Raw genomic sequence first — 11,797 nt, forward strand, 5'->3', positions numbered from 1 at the left:
CCCATTTACGCCAACCAGGACATCCACGTCAGCAAAATGTGTATGCACCATCGGATCCGAGCACCATCTGATGATAGCCGTTCGATATGGAGCTCGCTCTCTCGACTTCTTCCGGAGTTTGCTCGGTCGAGTCTTCCAGAGACCTCTGCCCTCGATCTCACGCTCGCATCTGCGCCGCCACCACCACCGCGTCCGGTCTTCGCGCCTTCCCGCCAGCGCTAGCTTCTCCGCCTCCCCCCCCCCCCCAACCACCACCTCCCCGTTGCCGCTGCAGAGGAGGGCGCTCGGCCAGGACGTTGGGCCACCTGCCTCAGCGCCGCCATGGTCCCCCGACTGCAGCCGCGCCACCACCCTCCGCCTCCTCCGCGTGATGGCGACACTGCGGCCCATGCACGGTGTCCCCCTTCACTTCCATCGCCTCCCCACGACCCACGCGTCTTACCTCTTGTGCCGCCGCCGCCTCCATCTTCGAGCGGCCTCAAGCCCGGGTGGCCCAGCGATGGCACTCCACCCTTACAGGGCAGCCTCACTAATTGGGCTTTTATTTTGTTTTATCCTTGCAGAGCTATTGTGAGTCAACTGATTTCAGGATATCTGTCATTCTTCACTTGCTTTCCTCTTATATGCCCTCAATAATGAAGCTTTTTTGGACTATGCAGGGATTTGTTTCTGTTAATGGGATTGAGAGAAGTGCTTGCAGTAAGATGCTTCGGTTTACAATATGGACTGTGTTCTTTGTGAATCTTCTCACAGGCTCAGTCTTAGGTCAAGTCGAGATTTTTCCTTAATCCAAAAGGAAATACCTTCAAGACTTGCAGTTATTGTACCAGCACAGGTAGCTCATGCATTTCTTGACTGTCTTATTGAATCATGACACGGTACATGCTTGGCCCATCTTTTGGAGTGTTATAAGAGAAAGTTATCACAAATTACTTTTGGGAACATGTTCTTCATACTATGCTTCACATGGCATTGACATTTTCTTTCCTGTGAGCATGATACACTTACATTGATATAGCATCTTTGTTTCTTAAGTTAATAGCCTTAGTAACAAGCATATAAGCTTAAACATAGCCTATGTAAATGCTACCTGTGTAGGCATATTTTTTAGTCTGGTATTGACCTCTATTTCAACTGTGCATTACTAAACTGTCATTGGTTTTGTGCTTGCCGTGCAGGCTTCTTTCTCTATTGCATATGTGGTGACGTCATGGACAAGCATAACATCCGAACTCACTCAAACTGCTGCCCTTTTCTGTCATTTGTGGGGAAAGTGTGCAAAAATGTTGCAAGAGGGATGACTCCAAAGCTCCATCAATGCCTTATCATTGCAAAATTCTGCGGATTCTCTTGTTTGGACTTCTTGGACTCACATATTTTATTGTAGCCCCCCTGATCCTCCCGTTTGGATTGGTTTACATCTGCCTTGCCTACTTTATATTTCATAATCAGGTAAGAACATTGCTATTAATTTTTTTCAGTTTTTTATCTCTTTTTTGTGCTATTCATCATACCATCATGTAATCTGCATGAAGTTGAAAAGACAGTGATATCTAGACTTCCCTGCTGCTGCCGGGCCGCCTTCCTCAAGTTCCTCAGCGAGAATGGCCTGAACCCAGCTGTGTACTCCATGGCAGCCATCATCCCACGCTACATAAGGTGAGGCTCAGCCCAACATTGACCTCTTTGTTGCACACTGTCTTGCATAATGATTGCTTGTTGTTAGTTTTACTCTTCTTTCATGTATTTACAATAGGAGCTGTTTCTTTTTTTTTTTTTAAGCCCAAGGTTAAAACCAGGAATGGAGTCCCGATGTGATTGTTTTGTGCACTGACGGATGTTGTGAGATACAAAGGACATGAAGTCTCTTTGGTTAGGTAACTGTTTTCCCAATTGCATCTATTCTGCCACATGTTCTACTTGTATAAATCACTATTAGCTGGATACAAATTCCACATGATCTTCATATTTGCACTAATGCTCCTAAAATACCCACAATGGTTGAAACAATATATCAATAATTTAATAATAACTTCTCAAATACAAAATACCTAACAGAAAGAGCTATATTGACTCCTACAAATGAAGTTGTTGATGAAATAAATGATTATATGATATCCTTGGTACCAGGCAAAGAAAAAGAATTTCTAAGCGCAGATTCAATTGCAAAATCTTTTGATACTACTAATGATGGAAACATAATATATCCTATTGAATACCCAGTCTATGTGTGCTACGGCATGATGCATGTAAGTCTGTAAATATGTGCACCTGCTATATCCTTCATGAATTTGTTTGTAAGCTTTATCCCTATATTAGGATGTTACCCCTAAGACGTGGGGCTAAAGCTATATGTATTAACCGATTATTTATTTTTTCCCCTAATAGATTAACTCTACAGAATTATTTGTTATATTTGTTAAGACTGCTAGATTAGGACTTTAGTGGCACCCTGTTGCATCCAAACAAGAGGGGTGTTACATTCCTGATGTTTGAATTAGTGCAGTTATTTTACATCATGATTTCTGATTTTTTTTTCATAATAGTTGCTGCTGCTCTAGCAGCCTGTTACATTCTTTAGACTCTTTCCATGATAATCATTTTAAGAAATCAAGTTGATTGTACTCCACGGATTGGTTTGAACAAAAAAAATCAACCGGGGAACTAATAGTTGGGGCAATGCTTTAAGTAGTAGAAAGTGGTAAACGAGGAACCATCCCACCTTGTAGTGGTATGCAACCTTGAGATCATTTTGACAATTAAAAACATAAATATTTATATGTGCTATGAATTATAAAGAAAATTCATTCAAAAACAGAGTGTAACAATGCCATAAATCTTTGCTGTTGTTGGTACATCCGCACATGCAGAAGAAACTGTTAACACAATTAAAGAATGCAATTGGTATCTGCAGGAGCACTTACATTCGTGATGTTGTATATCTACAAATGGTGTTACTTGACTCGAGAAGGCATAAGACATTGCCTAGCAGGTGGGGAAGATAGGATTCAATTTAACCGTGACTGACGACTAGCCTATCCATTTTTTTACATCAAGAGTTTACATTCCTTTAATCGGTAATATGTTGTAAAATCTCCCATACATCTCATTATATTTGTTCTTTAGTACATTGCACAATGAATTTGAATTATACTCAACAACGGGTCATACTGCGGCGCGCCAACGGGGCACTACTATCTAGTATCATACTAACATTCAGTGGAAGCAGATGCAGCCGTATGGCAGGCTAGTGCAGCAAAGGTAGGCGCTAGGCATGATGATTGCCTGATTGGTGACCACATCAAACCAGCAATCTTTTCACACGCCGGCAGGGAGAATTTCCATCACAAACAATCTCATATATCAGTCTTATTTGTTGTATTTTGTGAGAAATAAGCGACACACTTCTATCTTTATTTAAATAAATAAATCCAAATATAACAGCTATTTGAATACAATAATTTCCATATGTAGAAAATACATACATGAACGAGAACATTTCATAGGCTTTAATCAAAATAATTAAGCTACTCATGTTCAAAGCATTATTAAACACGGCAATTAAGCAACATAGGTAGAAAAACATTAACAACATGATTATGTCATAAAAAATTGCTCCGCGGGTTACTACTAAATGTAGCCTTTCAACATCTTATCTTAGATCCTAGGCATGTGTGACCACTGATGAGAAATAAATAATAAATAATTATATATATTATAAATATGATATATTTTTAGAATGAGTAGTATTCACCATACATATGTCCTTAACTCGATCCAATAAGTTTATAATCGGTGCGGGGTAAATAAAGTATGTGTCGATATTTCAGACAGTTGATTGTGTTCTATACGGAAACCATCTCTGAATTATGAATGAGGCTTCTAGATTTTGGGAAGTTATATAATTCAAAAATGTTACACTCGAAAACTCGGAGCATGGTTACTTGACCTGACTATATAAGGACAAAATGGGCTACATCCAATAGGCATCAGAGTCCATAGCAAGGGTTGGACAAGCCATACATAGCAAGCTTAGTTGGATTGGAGCAGACCAAGACCAGCAGCCTCACCAGCAGCAACACAAACACGATTGCATGAGACTACAGGGGATGATGCATGCTGCCACTAGTCACTGGAGCCGGACACCAAGCCACCGCCTAGGGTTCGGCCCTATCGTGCGTGTGGGCATAGGCCGAGGGGGTATGCTCCAATAGCCACATGTCAAGCCGACAAGGGGACGACGGGATTGGAGCTTGCTGGATTTCTGTCTGAGACAAGAGTAAAAAAGGTGCAGTGGAGGAAGAAGGCATTGGGGGTCGAGTTGTGGGAGAAGCAGAGGAGTCCGGCTCCTCAAATAGAGAGAGGAGGAGAAGGCCACGTCCCACTCGGGCCGCACACGTGCCCTGGCTAGGGAAGAGCAGGTGGTTGCAACACCACCGCTATGCTGTCCTGCACCCGCCCTAACGGGAGAGAGAGATATTGATCCCTTTTCTTCCCTCAGCTCTAGGCGATGGGTCAAGAGGACTGGGAGTGAGCTAGGCTAGGCTACTTCGTCTTTTGGGCCTTGAAGCCGCCCAATTCGGTCGGCTCATTTTTTTCCCTTTCTTTCTTTTCCATTCTCTTTTATTTTATTTTATTTTTGCCTTTTCCTTTCCTTTGCAAATCAATAGGGGAAAACTCCTAAATTAGACAACATTTTTAGGTAGATCTCTCTGGTCCTGATCTCCCGAACAGCAAGCATTCAACCAAAAGCAAAATCTTTTCTTCAGTCACGCGTTCAAAAGTCTGAACACAAGACCAAAGCAAACGGGACGCTTATCCACAACACAGATCACAGCCAAAAAGCAGGATTATCATAAGCGACAGCTACTGCTTCCAATACTCCACGATGTGAAAAGTCGGCTTATCAAATGTGTTAACCCCAGCTCCCCAGTGCTCTCCAAGTTGCCATTTTTTTCATGGGCCAGCACCAGCTATTTATGTCTGCACCTGCTTCTTTCTCCCACGAAATGTTGCCCTTTGGTGAACGCGAGGCCACTTATCGAAAAGATAAGAGGGGTAGCATGTTGGTAGAAGGCGCCACGGTGCCCCTTCGCAAATCGCTATCGAAGCCCTATCTCTCGTGTGCGAGTCAGCAGCGACCGTATCAACAAAAGATTATCCTCCAGAGGACATGAAAACAACACAGCAACTTGCCGCCGAGGACATGAAAACGATGCGGGTGAAAGTCCTCACATGGTCACCAGATCTCTAGGATGATCCGAATTACGGTGCAACGGGGTATACCACTTCAAGACGCTAGTTTGGAACGTATAATGTGACCTAGATAATCCGGGTCGATGGTCATACGTTGTACATATATATTTTTAGCATTATATGGATGTGTTGTACAAGCTCGTTGCAACACAAATTCTATTATACATTGGAAAGTTTTCTGGAGAAATTCCTACTAGCACATATTGTGTGTTGTTAATAGTTATGGTAGAAATAACAGTTCAATCAAACCTGAGATATTACGACGCAATGCCAAAATTCGAGTTGGGCAAGAAAAAAAGTGAGCCAAAAAAGAAATCTACCAAACAATCGAAAAAATAAAAAATAAAAAGAACTACCGAACTCCCAACATACCGTCATCCACACCCCGACGAACACTATTCTCACTTGTCCAACTTTTCCCTAAATCAACAGTCGTCTGGTCATCTCTCTCTCCACTGGATCAATTGTCGGCGGCCAGCGAGGACACAGTCGTCGCTCCCCGCCCCCACCCCCTCGGATATGTGCTGCCATCGCTCCCTTCTTGTCGGATCCAAGCCGTTGTCGCTTCCACCTCACCGGATCCACGTCGCCACCGTGACTTTCCTGCCATATCTGCTACGTCGATGCCCCCCTTTTCGCCGGATTTGTAGCGCTACCGTGCCATGGAGGTTGGATCCGCATCGCCGGCGCTCAATTCACATTAGAACCATGTCACCGCTATGTGCTCCAAATGCCGGCGAGCTTAGGATCACTCCTCATCTCAACAACGAGCAACCAAGATGGCGGACTTGCAACGGTGGGGCCTTCAGTTAGTTCTCTTATCCATCCTCCCTTCCCCATCCTGTACCCTTTGCGTTCCCAGCGGTGACCCTAGGCGTCCCGACGGTTGAACCAAACACCTGTACTGAATAATACTGATTAGACCATATACTGAATGCGCTGAACTGTAATAGTATAAAACGCATTACTGATACACAATAACCACTTCTATATTGATAACAGATAAGATACATTTTTCAATAGATTACAATCATCTTACAGAAATTCCTGCAAAACATTCACAAATGCTAAAAAACCACTATTTCCCATGAGAACATCAACAAATCCTAAAGGCACTGACATGTGGTAGCTTCATCTATTTGAGATGAAATTTCCAAGAATGCCCAAAACCAAACTTTCTTACCATCTATGGAAAATGACTATAAATGCCTATACAGTTATCCAGGAGCCATTATGTAGAACAAGCAGATTGCTCGCGTCAGTGATACACAGATAGAAGCACATCGAGCAGACAAGCAACCTTTTGACACAACAAAAATTCCAGCCAAAACAAAAGTAATACATATGGTATCCCCAAACAAACATATTGAAACAAAGAACTAAGTAATGCAGATATGTTCCTTGTGACCTGTAGCATATTCCAAAAATGTTCCAAATGCTGCAATTGCCAACTACCACAATGCTTCAATCAATCAGGGCTGTTTCCCGTCACAATTAGCAAAACTGAGCTGCATTTGTTGTACTGTGCTTTATGATAACAACAGGGAACCTTCGCACGACATGTCTTCTCGCAAACTAGAAGATTAGCAGACAACAAAATATCAGTAAAGAGAAGCTAACAAGAATGGGCTACTAACTACTACAAGAATGTCCATCACACACCTTGAACATGTTTTCATTGGCACCACGACGAGGGTGGCCTCATGGACACATGCACTTCATGTTCTTCAGGACCAACACGGAATTTAGGGACAATAATCTCTAGACATGTTCCTGTTTCATCACGGTATGCTTCCAAAGTAGCATCTTCAGGGATCCGGGTAGGCAGTTGGATTTCCCGGATAAACACTCCGGGTGGGCAATGCTCGGGGGCAGGATCCACCAACTTGAAGGTCCGATCATGTCTTTTCACGAATGGCATCCGACCGATGCTAGTGCATGATACCTTAACTATCCCATTTTTAAGAGTATTCTTCCACGAAACCTTCACCCTTTGTATATCAGCGAAAGGAAGGCTAATGATGATCAAGTAGCCCTTGCTATCCTCATATATTGTTTTTGCAGCAGTTACTGGCCCAGAAGCATGGCGCATCACACCACAGAAGTCATTCATCCATGATGGTTCAAATGCGTGGCTCACATCCATGTCCTGGACCTTGTCTGAATTTGAATTGCTGCAATCCTCTTCGATGGCAGCAGGCGAGGAATCCTTTCTACGCTTGTTGCAAATGGCTGAGATGTCCAGACCATCCCCAGAACCATGATTGGATGGCTGTGTCGAGAGGTTAAGGCCAGAACCATTCAGCAACTTCTTGTGGTGCCCATGTGAACTGCTCTTTGCTGGAGCGGCGCTTGCTGGCCTCTCGAGCTCAAAGTCTGTGCTCAACAAATTCCTCCATGACTCAAAGTCACTTGCTTCGGTTGGGATCGAGAAACTGACATCCCTCCCAGTGAGCTCCACCCACCTCTTCAAATCAGCATCACGTACGCCTGCCAAGTTTGGCGCCCTCACAATCTCAATCCCATGCAGGCACTGCGGGTTTGAGAGCCCACGATAGTGCTTACGCTGCATCCGGTGCGAGCGCACAAACCCTTTCTCCGCGCTGAAAGGGAACTGTGGCTCGCCAAGGCGTGAGTGCCCATTCATGAAGCTCCTCAGTTGCATCTTCCCCAGGGCATTCTCCGGCCGCTCCTTAAACACCCACATGTACATGTTCTCCATGTCGTGCTGCACCAGGAAAGCGTCCAGTGTGGCGCTATTACCAGTCCCACCAGCGGTGGCTGCCTTTGCCTTGTCACCAGTGTCGGCCGACACGACCGGCTTGAAGTAGTGGGTGAAGAAGAACCAGGCGCCCCAGATGCTATCGTTACGCTTGACGCACTTGCGTGCGGCGCTGGAACTGGAGCCCCTGGTGTGCGACACGGCGACCATGGTAGTCGCGGCAGCTGCCGGGGACGAGGTAGCCCCGGGGGCGGCGGGCGAATCAGAGTCGTAGAGCTGCGGGCAGCCGAGGCCGACATCTAGCATGTCGACGTTGGAGTCGTGCAGCGCGGTGGGCTGCAGCGCCGGAGGTGGCGGAGAGGCGTCAGCGGCAAGGGGGAGGTTGATGTCAGGGGGGGCGGCTGCCGCTGTATGGAGGCAGCGGCGGAAGGGCCCTAGAGGCGGGAAGAAGGGGTCGAAGTCGTCGTGGGAGGCGGTGTCCATGGAGAGGAAGGTGGAGGGGCCCTGGTGCGGGTGGTGGGCCGTGGCGGTGTCCATGGAGAGCGCTGTGAGCAGCGACTCGCCCATGGCGGCGGCCGTCGTCCACCTGGCGTTGCTCTCCTCGCCCGCCGGCTAAGCCCCTTTCGTCGCTGCACTGATCAATTCGTCGGCGCTTCCGCCTCCACCGCCTCCTCACCGCGCGCTCCTCTCCCCCGAATCTCTCCACTAGCATGAGTTAGCGACCAGGCTTCACACCTCCCTCGCGTCCATCCGCCGGCCGAGAAGAAAAAAAATCTTTTTACCTTCAAATTACGCAGGGAAACCACATCAATCTTCCATCCAAGAACCAAATCTAAGAACCACCAATCCACAAAAAGTGGATCCAATCGAACCGAAAGAGAACCACGTACCTACGGGACGTCCAAGAAATTCGGAGCTCTCAAATCCGAGCACCGCCTCCAACCATCCGAACGAACAGCCACCAACGAATCAAAGATCCCTCCTTTTCCCCTTCCTACCGGGTTACAATAAATCAAATCGAACAAAACTAAGCGAAGCCGAATCAAATCGACACGGGCTCGTTCCTATCGATGAGCACAGCGGGTGGGGGAGGTGGGCAAAGGGGAGACGGTAACGGAGGCGGGGAAGTTAAAGGAAGGCAGGCGCCGGTGGGCGCTGCCAGGGGAGGTAAGCCCGCGGCCTCCCCCAGAAGGAGCCTGAACGGGGTGGGGTGAGGGGCCGTTATTTGACGGTGACGGCTGGATCAACGCATCGGCGAGGAGGAAGGGGCGGGGCCCGCCAGTGGCACGCTGGCAACTCACCGCGGGGAAAAGAAGCATGCGGTGAGGTGGAGAGGGTGGGAGTCAGCGTGGGGTGGGTGGACTCCGTGGATGAAAAGCAACTCAATCTTTTTTTTTTAATTGTTAGATTATGAGATGTATAATATAAATAAGATCTTATAAAGATTTTTTAAATAGAATTTTATAAAATTTGTTTTCTAGTCTCTCCTCTCAGCATTCCCCACTCTCGACCTCCTTGTTTTAGCTTTTCTTTTTCTGTGTCCCACCCATCTTGCTTTGCTTCCGTCTCTCTGTGATTTCTCTTTTTGTGTTTCAAACTTGGGATAACAAATACTGCAAAATGCAGAGACCTTGCATGGGTGGTCGTGAAGAGTTTGTTTATGAGGGAATTTACGTCGCCGTCCTCCAGGGTTGTATCTATTGCAACTGGATTAGTGGTATAATTTTTTTTTTTTTGGAACTAGTAACGTATTAGGATATTGTGGTCAGTACACAAAATAAGAAAAAAGTGGTACGTCCATCCATGGGATGGTTTGACTAGAACATTGCAGCTTTCCCTTGATAGCTGCAACTGCAAGCAGTGTTATGGATGTCCAGATACTGTAGGCGGATTCTCCTTTATTTGATGAGGAGACTCCTTTTCAGATGACAGATTTGCACAATAGTGGCAAGTGGTAAAATGCATCAGATGGCTCCGGCGATTGCGTGTGACTCGAAGCCCCCAACGCACGTTGATCTCGCTTTGTGCTTTGATCAGTGCTTAATGGCCACATGCAGCGCACTGTTTGTGGAATCATCGATCTCCTCCCCGCGTGCTTTTGGTTAGAGGGTAACCATAGATGGAATATGATCTTTCCTATTTTTTATATGTCGAGGTGGATGACATAAGAATAATGAATTAAATTATATCTCTTAATTTTAAATAATAGTTAATTATATACTAATCAACGCGTACTAACCCTTATCAATATTAATTTTATCGCAGTAATTACTAATTAACAACAAAATATTCTAATTATCACTAATTGTACTCTAATCAACACACCAATAATGTACTAATAAACACGCTAACACTTAACAACCATAATTTTATAGTATTAAATACTAATTATTAATACAATATGCTAATTATTTACTAATTAGCCAATGTAAGTGGCCTTATCCGGTCAAAATGAATGGATCACTTCATCCGGTATATTTGAGGAATATTTTCAAAAGTCGGATGATCACATCTACCCGTCCTCTAACCAAACGGCTCAAAAATATGGATATACATCTTCGATCCATCCTCATCCTATCAATCAATTACACCCTTAGGTAGTGTTTTGTTTGTGGGATGGGATGTGATGGAGCGGATCATCCCGTTTTTAAGTTGTTTGGATAGAGAGTAGCGGGATGGAATGGTTCGGAATCAAGAAATATTCTTTAAAGATTCGAGAGGTAGCCGTTGCAAAAAACGGTTGAACGCAGTCATCCCACTTCGAACGTGATACTGACGATGGGTCCAAGGTACTAAAATAGACTCGTTCCATCCCACCTACCAAACAAGCATCTATATATGAATAGAATCATTTCATCTTCAAATATATGAATGGAATCATTCCATCCAATCTTATTCTCTAACCAAACACTAACTTAGTTGGCCTCAGACACGTTAACTTCTTCGTATGCTCTCGTCTCAATCTCTTGTTCCAAAACGCGCACCATGGCACCATCGCACGAGTTATCATATGCTCTGCTCGGCCGGTGCATGGCTATCAAGCTATTGAAACCGCCCATGGCATGCACCGCATGCTTTTGCATCTAGTTTATCTTGCCCTCTTAGAATCTGAAAAAAAAATTCTATATAGCAGTACTGCAAACCTCTAGTCCTGTAACACCGTCTATATGGTTGTCATATGTCTCCAGTGTGAATCTCAAAGCGGTGGATTTTGTCTAAATTGAAAATTATACTCTATACTCGTTACTCGATATATATGTTTAACATTAAGTGAATCTTGTTCACCGTTTTGAGATTGTATTGGGACAGGTGGCAGCCATCAGGGTGTTAAAATAGGCTATTTGGTTTTTAGACCGACCCTACCTAGCATGGTCAGGGAGAGCTTTTGGGCCGTATCGGATTAGGGTTTGGTTGCAATCTTGAAACAACCTCCAGGCTTGGAGTAAGAGTGACTCACACTGCAACACAACTGACAGTCGGGGCATTTAGATCTAGCCCGTTAAGTCTAAGTTACATGACATCATTATCCCCGATGCCACGCGATGCTTTGGTCGACTGACGGCACTCACCATGCGACAACATTAGCTAGTTGGTTACAGAAACAGGATGCCCCAAATAATTACTGACCGATTGTTTGTAGATGACGATGGAATTGTCGACCGATCATTCACCGCTAGCTTTTTTTTTGCCGAGAGATGATGATTTATCAGTGGTAGCCATTTTTTAGCGACAGACATCTGACGACAATATTGCACCGTGTGTAGTGAGAAGAGAAATACGTACCATAATTCACAGTTGAAACTAGTACGCCGATAATAG

General features: G+C 45.0%; 1 protein-coding gene and 1 long non-coding RNA gene across 3 annotated transcripts; one reads left to right on the forward strand and one right to left on the reverse strand.

Moving 5' to 3' along the window:
• The first annotated feature begins 119 nt into the window (after positions 1-119).
• Positions 120-3,611, forward strand: LOC133916399 (uncharacterized). Its single transcript, XR_009909487.1, has 5 exons — positions 120-835; positions 1,179-1,452; positions 1,536-1,659; positions 1,783-1,877; positions 2,915-3,611. It is a non-coding gene; the product is annotated as an uncharacterized LOC133916399 (long non-coding RNA).
• A 1,848-nt stretch (positions 3,612-5,459) lies between these two features.
• Positions 5,460-9,154, reverse strand: LOC133916397 (uncharacterized). 2 transcript variants are annotated; one of them, XR_009909486.1, is made up of 4 exons: positions 8,869-9,154; positions 6,919-8,760; positions 6,665-6,831; positions 5,460-6,155 (listed from the first exon to the last, which is right to left on the reverse strand). XR_009909486.1 is itself a non-coding variant. In XM_062360046.1 (3 exons), the coding sequence occupies exon 2, from the start codon at positions 8,543-8,545 to the stop codon at positions 6,932-6,934; it is 1,614 nt and encodes a 537-aa protein (XP_062216030.1). In that variant the 5' UTR covers positions 8,546-8,760; positions 8,869-9,154; the 3' UTR covers positions 6,225-6,831; positions 6,919-6,931. The 2 variants fall into 2 exon arrangements, 1 of the variants encoding a protein (XP_062216030.1); XM_062360046.1 differs by lacking the exon at positions 5,460-6,155 and having other exon boundaries at positions 6,225-6,831.
• Positions 9,155-11,797: the final 2,643 nt, after the last annotated feature.

Source organism: Phragmites australis, chromosome 4, assembly GCF_958298935.1.
Source record: "Phragmites australis chromosome 4, lpPhrAust1.1, whole genome shotgun sequence".
Taxonomy (NCBI): domain Eukaryota; kingdom Viridiplantae; phylum Streptophyta; class Magnoliopsida; order Poales; family Poaceae; genus Phragmites; species Phragmites australis.